The sequence below is a fragment of the Bos javanicus genome, chromosome 2 (genome assembly GCF_032452875.1).
Source record: "Bos javanicus breed banteng chromosome 2, ARS-OSU_banteng_1.0, whole genome shotgun sequence".
NCBI classification, from domain to species: Eukaryota; Metazoa; Chordata; class Mammalia; order Artiodactyla; family Bovidae; genus Bos; species Bos javanicus.
This window is the reverse complement of record NC_083869.1, coordinates 129,802,121-129,818,634: the sequence shown is the minus strand read 5'-3', so window position 1 is coordinate 129,818,634 and position 16,514 is coordinate 129,802,121. Positions and strand designations below refer to the sequence as shown.

At 52.6% G+C, this 16,514-nt stretch overlaps 1 protein-coding gene across 2 annotated transcripts in view; it reads left to right on the top strand.

The window, feature by feature from the left end:
* Window positions 1–1,540, top strand: part of EPHB2 (EPH receptor B2) — a 219,184-nt gene extending 217,644 nt beyond the window's left edge. For both annotated transcript variants that reach the window (XM_061393779.1, XM_061393771.1), the window contains exon 16: window positions 1,100–1,540. In XM_061393779.1, the coding sequence (XP_061249763.1) occupies window positions 1,100–1,208 (109 nt within the window). In that variant the 3' untranslated portion in view covers window positions 1,209–1,540. The remainder of the gene's footprint in view (window positions 1–1,099) is intronic.
* Window positions 1,541–16,514: the final 14,974 nt, after the last annotated feature.

The following is a 16,514-nucleotide window of genomic DNA, read 5'->3' as shown; positions in this document are numbered from 1 at the left end:
CCACTTGACTTCACATTCCAGGATGTCCGGCTCTAGGTCAGTGATCACACCATCGTGATTATCTGGGTCGTGAAGATCTTTTTGTACAGTTCTTCTGTGTATTCTTGCCACCTCTTCTTACTATCTTCTGCTTCTGTTAGGTCCCTACCATTTCTGTCCTTTATTGTGCCCATCTTTGCATGAAGAGTTCCCTTGGTATCTCTAATTTTCTTGAAGAGATATCTAGTCTTTCCCATTCTATTATTTTCCTCTATTTCTTTGCATTGATCACTGAGAAAGGCTTTCTTATCTCTCCTTGCTATTCTTTGGAACCCTGCATTCAAATGGGTATATCTTTCCTTTTCTCCTTTGCCTTTCGCTTCTCTTCTTTTCATAACTGTCTGTACAGGCTTCTCAGACAACCATTTTGCCTTTTTGCATTTCTTTTTCTTGGGGATAGTCTTGGTCACTTCCTCCTGTACAATGTCACAAACGTCCATCCGAAGTTCTTCAGGCTGTCTGTTTATCAGATCTAATCCCTTAAATCTATTTCTCACTTCCACTTCCAAATCATAAGGGATTTGATTTAGGTCATACCTGAATGGTCTAGTGGTTTTCCCTACTTTCTTCAATTTAAGTCTGAATGTGGCAATAAGGAGTTCATGATCTGAGCCACAGTCATCTCCCAGTCTTGTTTTTGCTCACTGTATAGAGCTTCTCCATCTTTGGCTGCAAAGAATATAATCAGTCTGCTTTTGGTGTTGACCATCTGAGTGACTTTGAGCAAATGACAGGACTCCCCTTGGCCTCAGTTTTCTCTTCTGTGAACTGGGGTGTGGTAGGAAGATCAACAGAGATAAAAAGTGAACACATGGGTACTTGGTTCTTGCAGGGTCATGCAGGGTCCCCTCTCCTCTCCCACAGCAAAGGAGACACGGGCACCTAGGTGTCCCCACTCCCAGCCCCCTCTCCCCCATCTTAACACTCAGTCACTCCCGCTCCCTTTCCCCTTCCCTTGCTCTCTCCAGTGGGAAACCCCTGAAATAGCCCAGGTGGTTCTACCTGGATGGAGTCCCTCCACCCTCACATGTCCCTAACACATGTGCTTCTCTCCCCAAAGGGACATTCTCCGGGTTGGGGTCACCCTGGCTGGTCACCAGAAAAAAATCCTCAACAGTATCCAGGTGATGCGGGCACAGATGAACCAGATCCAGTCGGTGGAGGTTTGACGTTCACCTGCCTCGGCTCACCGCTTCCTCCAGGCCCCGCCCCCTCCGCGCCCCCAAGCCGGCCCCCGGTTCTCGGTCCACCGCAGGGTCAGCAGCCACCTGCCAGGAGGCCATCGGCGACAGGAAGAACCAAGCAGCGCTCCAGCCAGGAGACGTCACCAAGAATATGTGCAACTCTGATGATGGAAAAAAGGGAATGGGAACAAAAGAAAATAGATCCTGGGAGGGGGCGGGAAATACCGAGGAATATTTTTTAAAGAGGATTCTCATAAGGAAAGCGATCATCGTTCTTGGAGGAAAAAAAAAAAAAAAAAAAAAAAGGGCTTGGGAGATCCATGCAGTTTGTCCCATCGGAGATCAAAAGCAGTTTCTCTCCAACTCCCTCTGGGAAGGTGACCTGGCGGGCGCCAAGAAACACGTTCAGGAAAACAAATGTGAAGGGGAGAGACAGGGGCCGCCCTTCTCTCCTGTCCCTAGCGCTGCTCTTCCAGGTCTCGCTCAACAGCCACGTGCCAAGCGGATGGACAGGTGGACAGGCAGCCACCCCTGGAACCAGCCTGGGAACATCCAATCCCGCTGCTACCGGGCGCTCAGAATTTTTCTGTCTTTGGAGAATATTTTAGTAACTCCAATGAAAGAGACTTGTTTCCCCAGTCAGCTCCCGGGGCTGCGAAGGGACTTCTGTCCCCCTGGGTCAGGGAGAACATGGGGACACCTGAAAGGTCAGCCTTCCTGAGGCTGGGCACAGCACCTGCCGCCGCCTCGATCTGAAGCTCCACGCCCAGATCATGGGCGCGGCGCGGCGGCCCCGGCCCAGCGGGGCACCCACTCCCACCAGCCCCCATCCGGAGGACTAGCTACGACTGCCACCAAGGACTGCTCCTGCATCTGGGTTTGTTTACAGCAATTCGTGGACTCGGGGGTATTTTTGGTCAGGGGTGGATTTGGTTTGGGTGGGGGGGGTGGGGGCGGGACTTGTTGGTTGGTTTTTTTTTTTTTTATGACAATGAAGTGACACTTTGACATTTCCTACCTTTTGAGGACTTGATCCTTCTCCAGGAAGAAGGTGCTTTCTGCTTACTGACTTAGGCAATACACCAAGGGCGAGATTTTATATGCACATTTCTGGATTTTTTATATGGTTTTCATTGACATCCTTCCCTCCTCCCCACCCCTCCCCAACCCCACAGAGAGTTTCCCACCTGCTGACAGGCCTCACCAAAGCCAACTGCCTAGGGGCCATCTGGGCTATTCAGAGACTGAGGTTTGGGCGGAGGGTAGGGGGCCAAGGTGGAGGACCAATCCCACCCCAGGACTGTCTCTGAGAGCAAGAGATTGGGAAGGGAGAGGCGGCCGCGGGGTCAGAAGTCTCTGCCCGCATCTCAGCGCTCCTTCTGGCCCAGTCTGTCCAGTACTTGGCAGGTAAATCGGCCCCTCTGAGGTTCCCGAGTGCCCTCAGAAGGCCAGAACCCACTTTTGTCTCTGGAAAGCCTCAATCGGGCTGCACCAGAGGCCAGGACCCGGATCGTTCACTGTGATACCCCAGCCCTCGAGCGGGTCACCCTCAGACCAGGCTCCTCTCCTCCGCTGGTGGGACAACCCGTGATTCTCTCCCCCACCCCCTACCCTCCACCGGACCCTTGCCCAGGCCTGAGGGCCTTGGCCGGGAGAAAACCCATCCGTCAAGGGGTCTGGCCACAGACTCTCTGCTGGGAGCAAATGCAGGTACCTGAGCGGAACAATCGGTTAGTGGATTGAATGGAAATAAAGGCTTTAGTTAGAAAATGACCCCTGTTCTCTGTAAGCAACGAGAGATCCTGGCACCCTTGGGACACGTCAAGTGACCCATGATGCTCTTCTAAGGGACCGTTCCTTCCTCCGGGTTCAAGGAGGCCCGGGGCTGAGAAGACGCATGAGGACGCCAGTGGCCCACTTGGCCTTCTCTGGCTTGTCAAAAGCACAGGCGATGAAAGTTGAGTTGGAAGCGGCTAGAACTTGGCAGTCTGATGTCCTATGAATCAGTGAGCCACTGCAGGATACATCAGGAGCAGGGAGTTTGACCACCGTGCCCTCAGCATTTCTGGGCCAGAGGAAGGGGGCCCAGGGAATTGAGTGAGCTGTGATGAGAGCGTGAGGGTCCTGAAGGACCCGTGGACCCCTAGTCAAAGCCACACCTATTATCATCTTATGCTGGTCAACTCTGACAGCCTCTGAGCAGACGGGCTTCTACTCACAATCAGAATTCTGACTGTGCGAGGAGGCAGCTGGGGAGGGGAAAGCAGGGACACCGCATCTCAGGACCATTCCCTTTGTCTAGGAGACTGACCAGCTGAGAAAGACTCAGGCCGCAGGTGGTCAACCAAACACCCCTGGGGTTGAGCAAGCATCCAACACGGACTGGCCTATCGTCTGTCACTCACCTGTTCTCAGAGCCCAAGACGCAAGGGGAAGGAAGGGATTTAGAGGGGAGCACAGACCCCCAGGGGGAACAGCAGAGTGAGCCACAGGGAAGGTGTTGGCTGGCTTCCCACGAACCGGCCAGCCTTGGCCCAGCCAGCTGCCCTCTGTGCCCCAAAGATGCCCAGCACGGGTGGCAGCTGTCCCAGAACACAAGGTCACCTTCTGGAGGGAGCTGCCCCGATGCTCTTTAGATTAACTCCTGTCTTCCCAGCCCGCCCCCACCCCCACCCCCAGCCCTGCTGCTGGGGGCCCCATAGGGGGCTGGCATTCAGTGCTTCCTGTCAGATGGCTTCCTGTCCTAAGCCGCTAGGCTGATGTCTGCTAGCCAGCTCATCTGCCCATCCACCCTTCAGGGCCAGAGTCCTCGGGTCCGTGTGCCTGCTTCTCAAGAGCGAGGGTGCTACCCAGACCCTCTGTTCCCACTTCAGGGTAACAGACGGACGCCTCCGTGACTGTCCCGGGTGCAGGCAGATGCTTACCTCTCCCCGCGGCTGGGGCAGCTTGCCCACCACCTCTAGCTTGCTTCTCAGTGGGGAGGGTGGGCCACGCTGACAAGCGCCTTCCACAATGCTGCCCGCTCACCCAGACACACCGCCCGGAGCCACCCGCTGCCTGGTTACTAATCCTTGCCTGGCTCAGCCTCCCAAGTGCCAGCCCCCACCTGCCCAGCAGTGGGAGAGGCGTTTCCGGCTGTCCTGCATGCAGTTGGTACATGAGGAAAGCAAGCTGCCTTGTAAACAGGGGCTGGGGCACCATGGAAATGGGGACCAGCTGCTCTAAGAGGGTGACCAGCAGATCTGCACAGGGCCAGGCAGGATAATAGAGCAATCGTGCCATCACCCCGACTCCTAACTGCCCTGGAAGTCCCCCACCCCCAGATGAGTTACTGTTGATGATCAGCAGGTCTCCTCCTGGGGGATGATATTCCAAATATCGATAAACTGGTTTAAGATGTGGACAGACCGATCAGAAGAGATGACAGCCTCAGGGCTCGACCCAAAGGCCCCAGAGGAGGGGCTGGGGTAGCACCCGGGGAGATACTTAGGGTTTGGGGCAGGGGCTATTTACTGCAGCCCGGGGTGCCTCCTGCCCAAATGGCATCAGTGTGAATTTCCCCATCGTTTCTGGCTGGTCCCTCTCAGGGAGCCCTGTGCCACCCTCTTGTATGCAGTCACTAGTTTGACAGCCCTCTCACATCAGGGGCTCATCTCCAGAATCCTCACCCCCTAGACCACTGCCCACTCCGGTGCTGGGCCCTCAGCCGCGCCTGGCTCCCCCCTGCATCCCTGAAGTCCCCAGTGGTACCAAAGGCTGGAAGACTTGTCAGAGGACATAATGTACATGCATTCGAAGGTCAGGATGAGGCATGATGCTGGCAAAGATGCATGCTGCCACCTGAGTGGCAGCTCTGTCTCTGTCATTAAGACACGGATCTGGGCAAGCCAGCTCCCCTCCTGAGTCTCAGGCTCTCGTTTGTAAAACAAGAGGCCTGGATTGGGTGTGCCAAGGGTGCAAAACACTTTACACACCCCAGTCCTGTGAGGAGGGGCTATTTCCTTCCACAAATGGGGATGGACTGGGAGAGAATGGGCTGACAGAGAGGAAGTAACTTGCTCAGGAAGGGGCAGACCAGGCTGTGGCTACCTGCTTCCAATACCCACCCCACCAGGCTCAGTTAAGACAGCATGAAGCACCTGGCGGTCTGAACGCTGGTTGGTAAGAGAAGGGAAAGGTCAAAGGGGCTGGAGTGGTCAGGGAGGGCTTCGTGTAGGAGGCTGTCTTGACAGTAATAGAGGTTCGGAGAAAGGTCACTCCAAGTGGGAGGCGCAGTGTACCCAAAGATGCAAAGGCCATACTGGTTAACAGTGAGGAGTCATGTCTGGATGGGCCAGAGCAGTGCTGGAAGGTGGAGGGCTGGTTAGGGAAGGTTGAGGCCGCTTGGACAGGTGGGACAGTCCAGCCACAGCAGGTTCTTGAGCAGAAGAGTAGCAGCATGAGCATCAGGTTCTAGAAGGAGGAGTTGGTTCAGCCATTAGATGGGAGCAGGCTGCTTCACAGCTCCCCCTCCACTCCCCCGGGGGGACAAGAGCCCCCTGGAGAAGCCCTCATTTATTCCTAGAGAATCCAGGCCCCGCCGATTCCCTTCCTGTCCTCGTTCACTGATGCAGAAAATCCAAAGAGTCGTTCCAGCTGCTTGGGACAGCAGGGTTGGATTCTGTGCTACCTGATTCTTAATTCAGCTGCATCCAGCTGAGAGGCCCACGCCACCTCCAGGGCAGCCACTGAGAGAGCCGCCACTCACGGCCAGAGCTGAGTGTATGCAGGAGGTGGTAAGGGCACTGGAAGGCAGGCAGGTGGGTGGGCATTCCCCCGGGGGGGATGGAGCAGAGTGATGGAAGTGGACAGGGTTGGGGGCTGGGTAAGTGGCATGCAAACTGCTCAGGAAGCCCATCTCTGCACCCCGCCCCCCTCGCCCTGGCCCTGGGAGAGATGACCCAGACACACTGTTGGGAGTGGGTGGGGGTCCCACCTTTATCAACAGTGCGTTATGCTGGGGAACCCAGGGGCGGGTGAGGGGAGCCACACCACCCACGCGCCTCCACCCGCCAGCCTTGACTCCGGGTCCCATGAAATGGCTCCTGCCATAAAAAGCACCAACTGTGCCCTCGAAGCTGGCTGCACTCCCCTTCAGGGAAACCAAAGGAAGTGACTCGGCCTTTGTTCTGACCCTGCAGGGCTCAGGGGACAGCCCATAGGGGGCTAGCCTCAGGAGGCTGACGCCACAGCGACTGATCGCTAAATGCTCCCCCTGGGCCAGGCCCGTGGGTGGGACCCTACGGGTGTCACACCCCCCCAAGCAACAAGGGAGGAACCAGAGTCTCAGAGATGATTCCCAGAGGAGTCCAGCCAGGCTGTCTGTCTGCTCCTCCCTGACCTCCTAAATCACAAGAGCCAAGGTTGGGCTCAGGAGCCTATGTTTTTAACAAGCTCCTCCGGGAGATTGGTCCAGACATGGAAACCCTCTCTTCGCTTCCCTCACGGTGAACTGTGCCCTGATGTCTACAGAGAGAGGGTCTGGCGTAGACAGGGATTAGGAAAAAAGCAGGACATCAGCAGATAAGATGCCCAAACTCAGACAGGGATTAGGACCCCTGAGGTGGGGGCAGGGCTGGTCCTCAGGAATGTATTCTGAGCTAAGCTTTCAGGAAAATTAGACAGACCGCACCCCCCCAACCCCTCCACCCCCACCCCAGACCCCGAGTCTGTCTGAGATTAGCCCCACAGCATGAAGGCTGCTTCAGGAAAGCTGATACAGCAAAGCAGCAGCAGGAACTTAATACTTTAGAGGGGCCCAGGAGCCCACCCAGGGCCACCCCATGCAGACTGCACAGACCTGGAAGCTATGATCCAGGCCTGGTCACTCAACACCTGGCCAGGTGGGCCAGGCAAATGCAGGGTGGGGCTTCCAGCTGGACCTGGGGCTTCCTATAACTCCCCTCCACCAGCCCTTGCTCCCCAGACTAGGGCTTTCCCTGGAGGAAGATGAGGGAGTGAAGGTTCTTGTCTCTACTCCTGGTCTAACGCCCCCGGCTGGAGGAGGGGAAGGAGACACAAGGGAGGTGGGAGGTCAGAGCCAGGACCACATACACTCTGGGGGCCCTGCTGACCCTGCAAGAGTTCCCTGGGCAAAAGATGCCAAGATTCTAGGGTTGCAGAACCTCAAAATTCTAAGATTCCAACAGAAGGACTCCATGTTTTTAAGACTCCACCACCATGCATCTTCAAGCCCCACTGTCCATCCCTGCTCCCCACCCCTGAGGGTCCCGGCAGTGAGAAAGCACAAAGACAGACAGACAGACAGAGGGCGAGACAGCTAAAAACAACACGAGCACCACCACCATCCTTCGAACCTGAGTCGTTCTGAGTGGGATGCTGAGTTTCTCTCCCTGGTAGAGGGGTAGAATTGCCCACCCCTGGCCCTCCTGGCAGCGAGGGGGCTGACTTCCCCAGGCTGCAGCAAAGCCCCAAGCAGGCCACAGGGCCCAGGGGCTGGGGGGCTGGAGAGCTCAGGTTAGGAGGCTGGTAGGGGCCCCAGGCGCTCTGTTCAGGGAGGGACTCCTCTGGGGTGGACACTCTCCAGCCCAAGAGAGGAAGCTGCTGGCCAAGGATGCACTGAGGGATCCCCCCCAAGCTTGCCACCTCCCTGTTCAGAGCAAGAGTCTTAACCCCAGGCAACCAGAAAGGCGGGTCCTGCTGCAAACCCCGGAGTCAGGGGACCTCCCTCGGACACTCAGGATGCAATTTCCATGGCCATGCAGCCCCAGCCCCCTCACGTCCCAGTTGAGACCGCTAAGCCTATGGAATCTGGGAGACCAGCTGGAAGAGGTGTCTCTGGAGCCCAGTCATCGGTCTGGCTGCTTTCCCCTCGGTGGACAGGGACTTGGGCGAGCAGGGGGCACGAAGCTGAGCCCCTGAGGCTGGCCCGGAGAAGCATGGGCAGGGACACTCACTCACAGCCAGCCTCTTTGGAGCCCAGGAAAGAGTGATTCCTGGTTGGCCGTGCCCAGCCCCCAGCGCTCATCATCGCTGCTATTTCTTGAGTGCCAACAATGTGCCGGGTGCCGCGCTTCACTTTTTATACCCAATGTCTTGCTTAACCCTTGCGCAGCTCTGTGAGACGGGGCCAATCCCTCCACAGACTAGGGAACTCAAGAGATGTGCATGGTGGCCTTCCCAGGTTGGCCAGTGGTCTCTGACCCAGCGCCTGCCCTCGCAGTCACTATGCTAAGCTGCAGCCTGTGGTTCCCACTCAGCCCCTGTCCACTGTCAGAACCTGTGCCAATCAAACCCAGATCCCTGAGGGGCACCCTGTCTGCGGGCACTTGGACGCCCCCGCCGACCCTGACCTCCTGGAACTGCTGTCTGAGCCACAGGCGGTGGGGACGGGCCCTTGGACTGCCCCCCTGGAGTTTCACTCTTACCTTTGGCCACAAAGGCCAGAGCTCCCAGCAGGGGCCCCTAGGGTCTGGTGTGGTCTCACGCAACCTGTTTCTTCTGGTCAAGAACATGGGTTTTTCCCAACAATGCTGGGGAGTCAGGGAGGGATGCAGCTGGGGTTCTGATGGTTGTGGGTCAGACCTGGCTCCCTGAACGGCTCCCCCACCCCATCATGACAGAGGAAATCTCACCAGCTGTGTCCGTGAGCAACCCTGACCCTGTTTCTCCAATGCCTTTGTAGGAGTATTTTTAGCAGATCCTTTTTTTTCCAAAATAAATGTGAATTGCAAAAATTATCACTTGGACTTGCAGTGTATTTCCCCGCAGTGTTCCCCAGGGAACAAAGAGGAGTCCTGGGAGGTCTTCAGCTGGGTTCTGAAGCGTGACTAGGAGTTTCCCAAGGCTAAGGATGGAGTCAGGGTTGGGGCCAGGACTGGGTTGAGGCTGGGGGGCAGATTTGGCCTGGATGTTGAACTCGAGCAGTAATTCCTAAGTGTTCTAAGAACACTCATTCATGTTTAAGAGTTTGAGCTCTGCTGTGAGAAGTCCTAAGGATTCAAGTCCCAACTCGGCCATTTGTCAACTATACATCCTTGGAGAGGACACATCATTGCTTGGAGCCTCATTTTCATGTCTTTAAGATGGGACAGTAACACCGAGCTCCTGGAGTAGATGTGAAGATGAAACGAAGCCTGTCAAGCACTCAGAGTCACAACTGTTAGCTCTTAAGTCTTCTGCCGGGAGGAAGTAGAGCCCAAAACTGCCACACACTGAGCTGTGTTCCCTGCAACCAGGACAGAGCCTGACTCACAGGAGGCTCTCGATGAATGTTTGTCCATTCAAAACAGGGTATTTGGGGAGGACTCCATGGTCAAATACACTAGGCAAATTCTGGGTTTGGGCAGGCTGATCAGACCTCTTTACTTGGGGACATTGTAGAGCCTTAAATGTGCCAAAAGCACAATGTGTGTGCATGTGCTCACTCGTGTCTGACTCTTTGCGATCCCAGGGACTGTAGCCCACCAGGCTCCCCAGTCCATGGGATTCTCCAGGCAAGAATACTGGAGTGGGTTGCCATTTCCTGCTCCAGGGGATCGTCCTGACCCAGGGGCGAATCTCTAAGAAGCTGTTATCATCTGCAGGGTTTCCCACTGCGGCAGGAGCATCTCATGGGACCAGCGTCCCTGGGAGCACACTTGGAGAAGTTCACCAGCATCTGGGTAACAACCTGGTGTTTAGAGGGAGAGCAGGGCTGAGGCTGAAACGGGGCTGTAAACACGAGGGGACAGACATCAGAGGGTTGGATGGGGGGAGGTCTCCTCGATGGCATGACATTCAGGCAGGGAGAGCCTAACAGACTCCACCTTGCAAGACCTTTGTGAGGGTTAAGTAGTTAACAGGCGCCAGAGTGCCCAGGCAGAGAGCCTGGCACACAGCAGAGGCTCAGTAAGTAGTTCCTCCCCTTACTGCCCCCGGGAGCATCCGTGCCAGACCTCATGGGATGAGGCCAGGAGGAGGAACTGAAGACTGAGCCAGGCCTACCCTCCATGGAGCCACGCTGCCCCCTGGGGGCTGAGGTTAGTAACAGGTCAGACAGCCCCAGAGCAAGCTTGGCATTCTGGGCTGGGGGAAGGCGGGGGGTGATGAGCCCTCTGCTCCCCACCCTGGGGAAGGTCCAGGCCAGTGGGTGCGGACCCAGAAGCACAGCGACAGGGCAGGAGGCAGAGAAGCTGAACCAAAGGTTATCCCCTTACCAGCTGCCTTACCTAGGTGCCCCTTCTCAACTCCCTCAGTTCAGTTTAGTCACTCAGTTCCCGATCTTTGTGACCCTATGGACTGCAGCATGCCAGGCATCCCTGTCTATCACCAACTCCTGGAGCTTACTCAAACTTATGTCCATTGAGTCAGTGATGCCATCCAACCATCTCATCCTGTCGTCATCCCCTTCTCCTCCTGCCTTCAATCTTTCCCAGCATCAGGGTCTTTTCCAATGAGTCAGTTCTTCATCAAGTGGCCAAAGTATTGGAGTTTCAGCTTCAGCATCAGTCCTTCCAATGAATATTCAGGACTGATTTCCTTTAGGATGGACTGGTTGCTGCCCAAGGGACTCTTAAGAGTCTTCTCCAACACTACAGTTCAAAAGCATTAATTCTTCGGCGCTCAGCTTTCTTTATAGTCCAATTCTCACATCCATACATGACTACTGGAAAAACCGTAGCTTTGACTAGACAGACCTTTGTTGGCAAAGTAATGTCTCTGCTTTTTAATATGCTATCTAGGTTGGTCATAGCTTTTCTTCCAAGGAGCAAGCATCTTTTAGTTTCATGGCTACAGTCACCATCTGCAGTGATTTCGGAACCCACCAAAATAAAGTCTGTCACTGTTTTCATTGTTTCTCCATCTATTTGCCATAAAGTGGCGGGACCAGATACCACGATCTTAGTTTTCTGAATGTTGAGCTCCCAACTCCCTACTCCTGACTTAATGATAATACTGTGTCTCAGGTCCAGGCTGCTGACCTGAGAATGTCTCTACAGTAAGGACCCAGGAGCAGTCAATCTGGCTGAGATGAGGAACTAGGAAATTTTTCTGGAGGCTGTAATTACCCAACCACCTTGCTGTTTATCTGTAGCTTTCAAGTGTACTGGGAATGGCTCAGGGAGGAGGCAGCTGATGGAGACTGCTACCCCTTGGCACCACCACCCACATTTTATCCCCGAATGCCCACAACCATCAGAGATGCTCATTACCAGGGGTGCGCTATTTAGTGTGTGCCAACCAACTTGCCAAGCATACTTCACAAATGCTGGCTGACACTTCCATTTGAGTCCACAGGTGAGACAAGAGTGAGACGACAGGACAGAGGGGCAGGGGGACAGACAGCAGAAGCAGATGAAGAGGCACGAACCGCCGGGGTAAAACAAAGAAGACTGGTGGTGGTGGCGGTCACCAAATACCGCCTGACTGTTTGCGACCTCACAGAGCGCAGCCCACCAGGCTCCTCTGTCCTCTGCTATCTCCTGGAGTTTGCTCAAATTCAGGTCCGTTGAGTCGGTGATGCTGTCTGACCATCTCATCCTCTGCCACTCCCTTCTCCTTTTGCCTTCCATCTTTCCCAGCATCAGGGTCTTTTCCAATGAGTCAGTTCTTCCCATCAAGTGGCCAAAGTATAGGAGTTTCAGCTTCAGCATCAGTCCTTCCAATGAATATTCAGGGTTGATTTCCTTTGGGATGGACTGGTTTGATCTCACTGCAGTCCAAGAGGTTCTCAAGAGTCTTTTGAAAGTGAAGTGAAATTGTCAGCCGCCCAGTCCTGTCTGACTCTTTGTGATCCCATGGACTGTAGCCCACCAGGCTCCTCTGTCCATAGAATCCTCCAGGCAAGAATATTGGAGTGGGTAGCCATTCCCTTCTCCAGGGGATCTTCTCATCCTAGGAATTGAACCCAGGTCTCCTGCATCGCAGGTGGATTCTTTACCATGGAGCACAAGGGGAGCATACAGGAGTCTTCTCAGTACCACAATTAGAAAGCATCAATTCTTTAGTGCCCTGCCTTCTTTATGATCCAACTCTCACATCCATACATGACTACTAGAAAAACCACAACTCTGACTATACAGACCTTATAAAATAAACAAGATACAAGGAAATAATATACAGCACAGAGAGTATAACCAACATTGTATAACAACATTAAATGGAGCATAACCTATAAACAGGGCTTCCCTGGTGGCTCAGAGGGTAAATCGTCTGCCTGCAATGCAGGAGACCCGGGTTTGATCCCTGAGTCGGGAAGATCCCCTGGAGAAGGAAATGGCAACCCACTTCAGTACTCTTGCCTGGAAAATCCCATGGATGGAGGAGCCTGGTAGGCTACAGTCCATGGGGTCGTAAAGAGTTGGACACAACTGAGCGACTTCATTTAACCTATAAAAACATGAAATCACTACCTTCCACACCTGAAAACAATATAACATTGAAAATCAACTATGTTTCCTTTCTTTAAGTGAAACAACAAAGGCTTATGTTAGAACTTTGCTTGCTCCACAACGACATGGGCGACTTCTCTGCTGAATCAGGTAATAGTTTTCAAATACTGCAAGAATATTTCTTCAGTTTTTTTGTGCTATTATTCACCATGTCACATTTTTTCAATTTAATCTGCATTAACATGTCATCCATTACTTTCTTAGGCCTAGACAATCAACAAACAATAAATAAATCAAGCCCTGATGTGTAGTAACGGCCATTTTCCACAGTATAAATGGCCAACAAGGTTTATTTCAAAGTGTGAGTCACCAAACAACAGACTTTGGAAGAGATGCTGGGCAGCATATCTTTTTTTTTTTTTTTTGGCTTTTAAACAACAGAAATGTGTTTCTCACAGCTGCGGAGGCTGCAGGTCCAAGATGAGGGTGCCTGCACGGCCGTAGTTCTGCAGAGGGCCCTCTTCTGGGTTGCAGATTGCCCTGGCAGAGAACAGTGCTCATCAACACATGGTTACACAATGTTCCCAAAATTCAGATACGACAGATATAAACAAGCTCAAGAACACAGATAACAGTACACACAATAAAATAGCTAGAAAAGTGATTTGAGTGTATTGAATACATTTTATGCTATTGTAAATTTATATAATTTCATTTTTTAATGATGGCATCTAACAACAGCTTCACAAAATTCCTGAAAATGTAACAGCTGGCTCTTGCCAGCTGGTGGGAACTAGCTCCGGCACTACCCAGGGTCTTCTTCCTGTTTTACAACAGTGGAAATTGAGGCTCACAGAGACAGGGGTGTCTTAACTGCTCAAGGTCAAGATGAATGCAGCTTGGTGGGGTAGCACTCAGGTATATTTTACACTAAAACTGACTTTCAAACTCCCTCCTTGAGAAGACCTGGCATCTTCTCCGCCAGCTCTTTCCTGCATCCCTCTGGCACTTCAGCACAATTTACAGAATTTCTTCTTCCTCCTCCCCTCTCCTCAAAATCAATCCTGAGACTGGACCCTTCCTTCCATTCCAGGAACACTAAACCCCGGAGCCTCTGATGCCGAAGAAGGAGCCCTCGGATCCAGGGGAGGGTGAGAGATACCCAGCCCAGCTAGCAAGTATTCGAGTGACCTGCCCCCCAAAAGCTCACCCTTGGTTCATATCTAAGTGGTAGGAAGAGCTGTGGCCCCTGCAGAGACTCGGTGGAGCCCCACTGATACATTTCTGACCTTGGGCAAGTCACTTCACTTCCTGGAGTCCATGGGCTATCTGATCTCTACCCTCAGGGTTGCCAGGACCATTATCTAACTGCTGCCTGCCTTCTCTCCCAGTTTCCTTAAATGGTGTGAGGGTGGATACCAGGGAGCCCCCTGATCAACCCTAAGCCTGAGATTCCATCCTGAAGGGTCTTACCTTGGGTTTCCAGCATTGCCCTCTTCCAACTGTTCTTTTTAATTCCATTAGGCTTGGAGGAACAGCTGATCAATTTAATCGTCAAGAAGGAGTTTGTTCGGGCTTCTTCCCTGAGACCCTGGGCTCTTCCCCTCTTCCCTCTTTCTTCTCCTGTAGGCAAGAAAGCTGTGGCCTAGCCTCCCCAGCCTGAGGCCCACAACCAGAGGCCCTGGCTTGGGTCTTCCCTTCATGAGTCTTGAGCTTGCTGGAAGGGAAACCCCACCATATTACCCGCAGTCCCTCTGGGTTATTCTGAGAGGTTCATGGTTCTCTGCAACCAGCCCTTCATGTGCCTGACCAGTCCTGATCCCCCCTCAGCTGCCCACAGAGGTCACTGTAGCCAGACTGATGATGGAAGATGTCGGATGACTTGACCTTCATCCTGGCTCTGCCCTACATGCCCGAGTGACCTCGGCAAGTTGCTGACCCTCTGAGCCTCATTCTTCTGTCGGAAGACAGTTTCTGAGTGTATTTTTACACCAGGCACTGTGCTGGGCACGGGTTACACCCAGAAGCAGGAGAGACAAGGCCCCTGCCTTCATAAACTCTGCGGCCCTTACTGAAGCAAATAAATGGAATAAAGGCAAATTGTCACAAGTCCTGGGAAGGAAACCAGCAGATCTCCGTGACACCAGCCCAAGAGGGTGACAGACTTTAGACAAAGCAGCAGGGAAAGGGGAGAATCTGAGTAGAGAGCTAAGGAATGAGAAGGGGCAGTCATGTGAAAACCAAAGGAAACAGACATGCATAGGCCCCAGTTCCTCACCACGGAAGGAGACTTAAACACTGTACCTCGCAATCCTGGGTTCCAAGGAGGTGCCCAGTGGACCACGTACAGGAAAAAAGCGAGGACCTAAGCTTTGCCTCCCAACTCCACCTCCTCCAGAATAATTCTGCTTCTGTTTTAAAGATTGGATTTGGAGCTTCTCCGGTGGTCCAGTGGTTAAGAGTCCACCTTGCAATGGAGGGATCACAGGTACTATCCCTAGTTCCGAAAGATCCCACATGCTGCACAGTATCTAAGCCCATGTGCCGCTGCTACTGAGCGAGTGCTCAAGAGCCTGTGCTCCACAAAAGAACCACCACCGTGAGAAGCCAGCGCACCACGAAGAGCAGCACCTGCTTGCTGCAACTAGGGAGAGCCTGCATGCAGCAACCAAGACCCATCACAGCCAATCAATAAATAAATCAATCTTAAAAAAAAAAAAAAGATTGGAATTGGATGTTTTCAAAACAAGAATGACAGCTGAAAGATGTTCAGAAACTACTAGAAACTCATCTCACTCACGATGAGATAATGGCTGAGGACTCTCTCCAGGCTTGGGATGTCTTCCATCTCTCCTCCAGAGATGCTCACTTCCCACCCCACCTGGCACAGGCTGTGCCTTTAAGCATCTTCTGGTTTTCACTTACCAAAAGTCCCAGAGAGAGAAGAAAAATACTAAATCTCTGGATTCCTTTTGAAAACTGGAGAGAAAAACATGATGAGCACAAACATAAGTTAATTTTTAATATATTATCCAGCCCCACACTCATGTCCACAAAAACAGACAGAGGAGTACAAAGGCTCAGTGCAGTTTGTATCAGTGCGTTTTCAAACCATGGCCATGATTCAGTTTCCCTTGGGTGCCTCATGACTCACTGTTCCAGGTACCTCTTGCTGTGCAACAGAGGGCTCCAAAACTTAGTCACTTAAAATAATTATTTGATTTTTAATTAACAATTCACTGGTGAATATTATTTTATTGTAGTATTATGGATTCAATCAGTTATTCATTTTGTGAGTCAGGAATTCAGTCAGGGCTTTGCTGGTGTCACACAGCATAAAAGGGACTCATGTAGGGGTATTCAGCAGGTGGATCTGCCAGTTTGGACATCTAAAACAGATTCACTCACAGCTCTTTTGGAGTCCTGGCAGGGATGGCTGGGAGCCTGGGCTTGGCTGGAAGTCTGAGCTCCTCTGGGACTCTAAACCCTACGTGTCTACATGTAGCCCCCAGTATGGCAAGTCCTAGTCAGACTTTAAAAGCTCAAGGCCCCAAGAGAGAGTGTCCAAGAGAGGAAGAGGAAGCTGTTGGTGTCTCAAGCCTTGGTCCAGAAACTGGAATTTCATCACCTCTCTTACACTCTTCTGGGTTAAGCAGTCCCAGGGCCCACCTGGATACAAGAAGCAGAGACAGATCTCAGCTTCCAATAAAAAGAACAGCAAGGGATTCGTGCTCATCTTTTATTTGCTACACTGACTTTTTTTTTTATTAATGTAACAATTTAAAATGACAGGATTTAGGACTTCTCTAGTGGTCCAGTGGTGAAGAATATGCCTTCTAATGGAGGAGACACAGGTTCAATCCCTGGGCAGAGAACTAAGATCCCACAAGCCTCGGAGTAACTCAGCCTCAAACTGCAA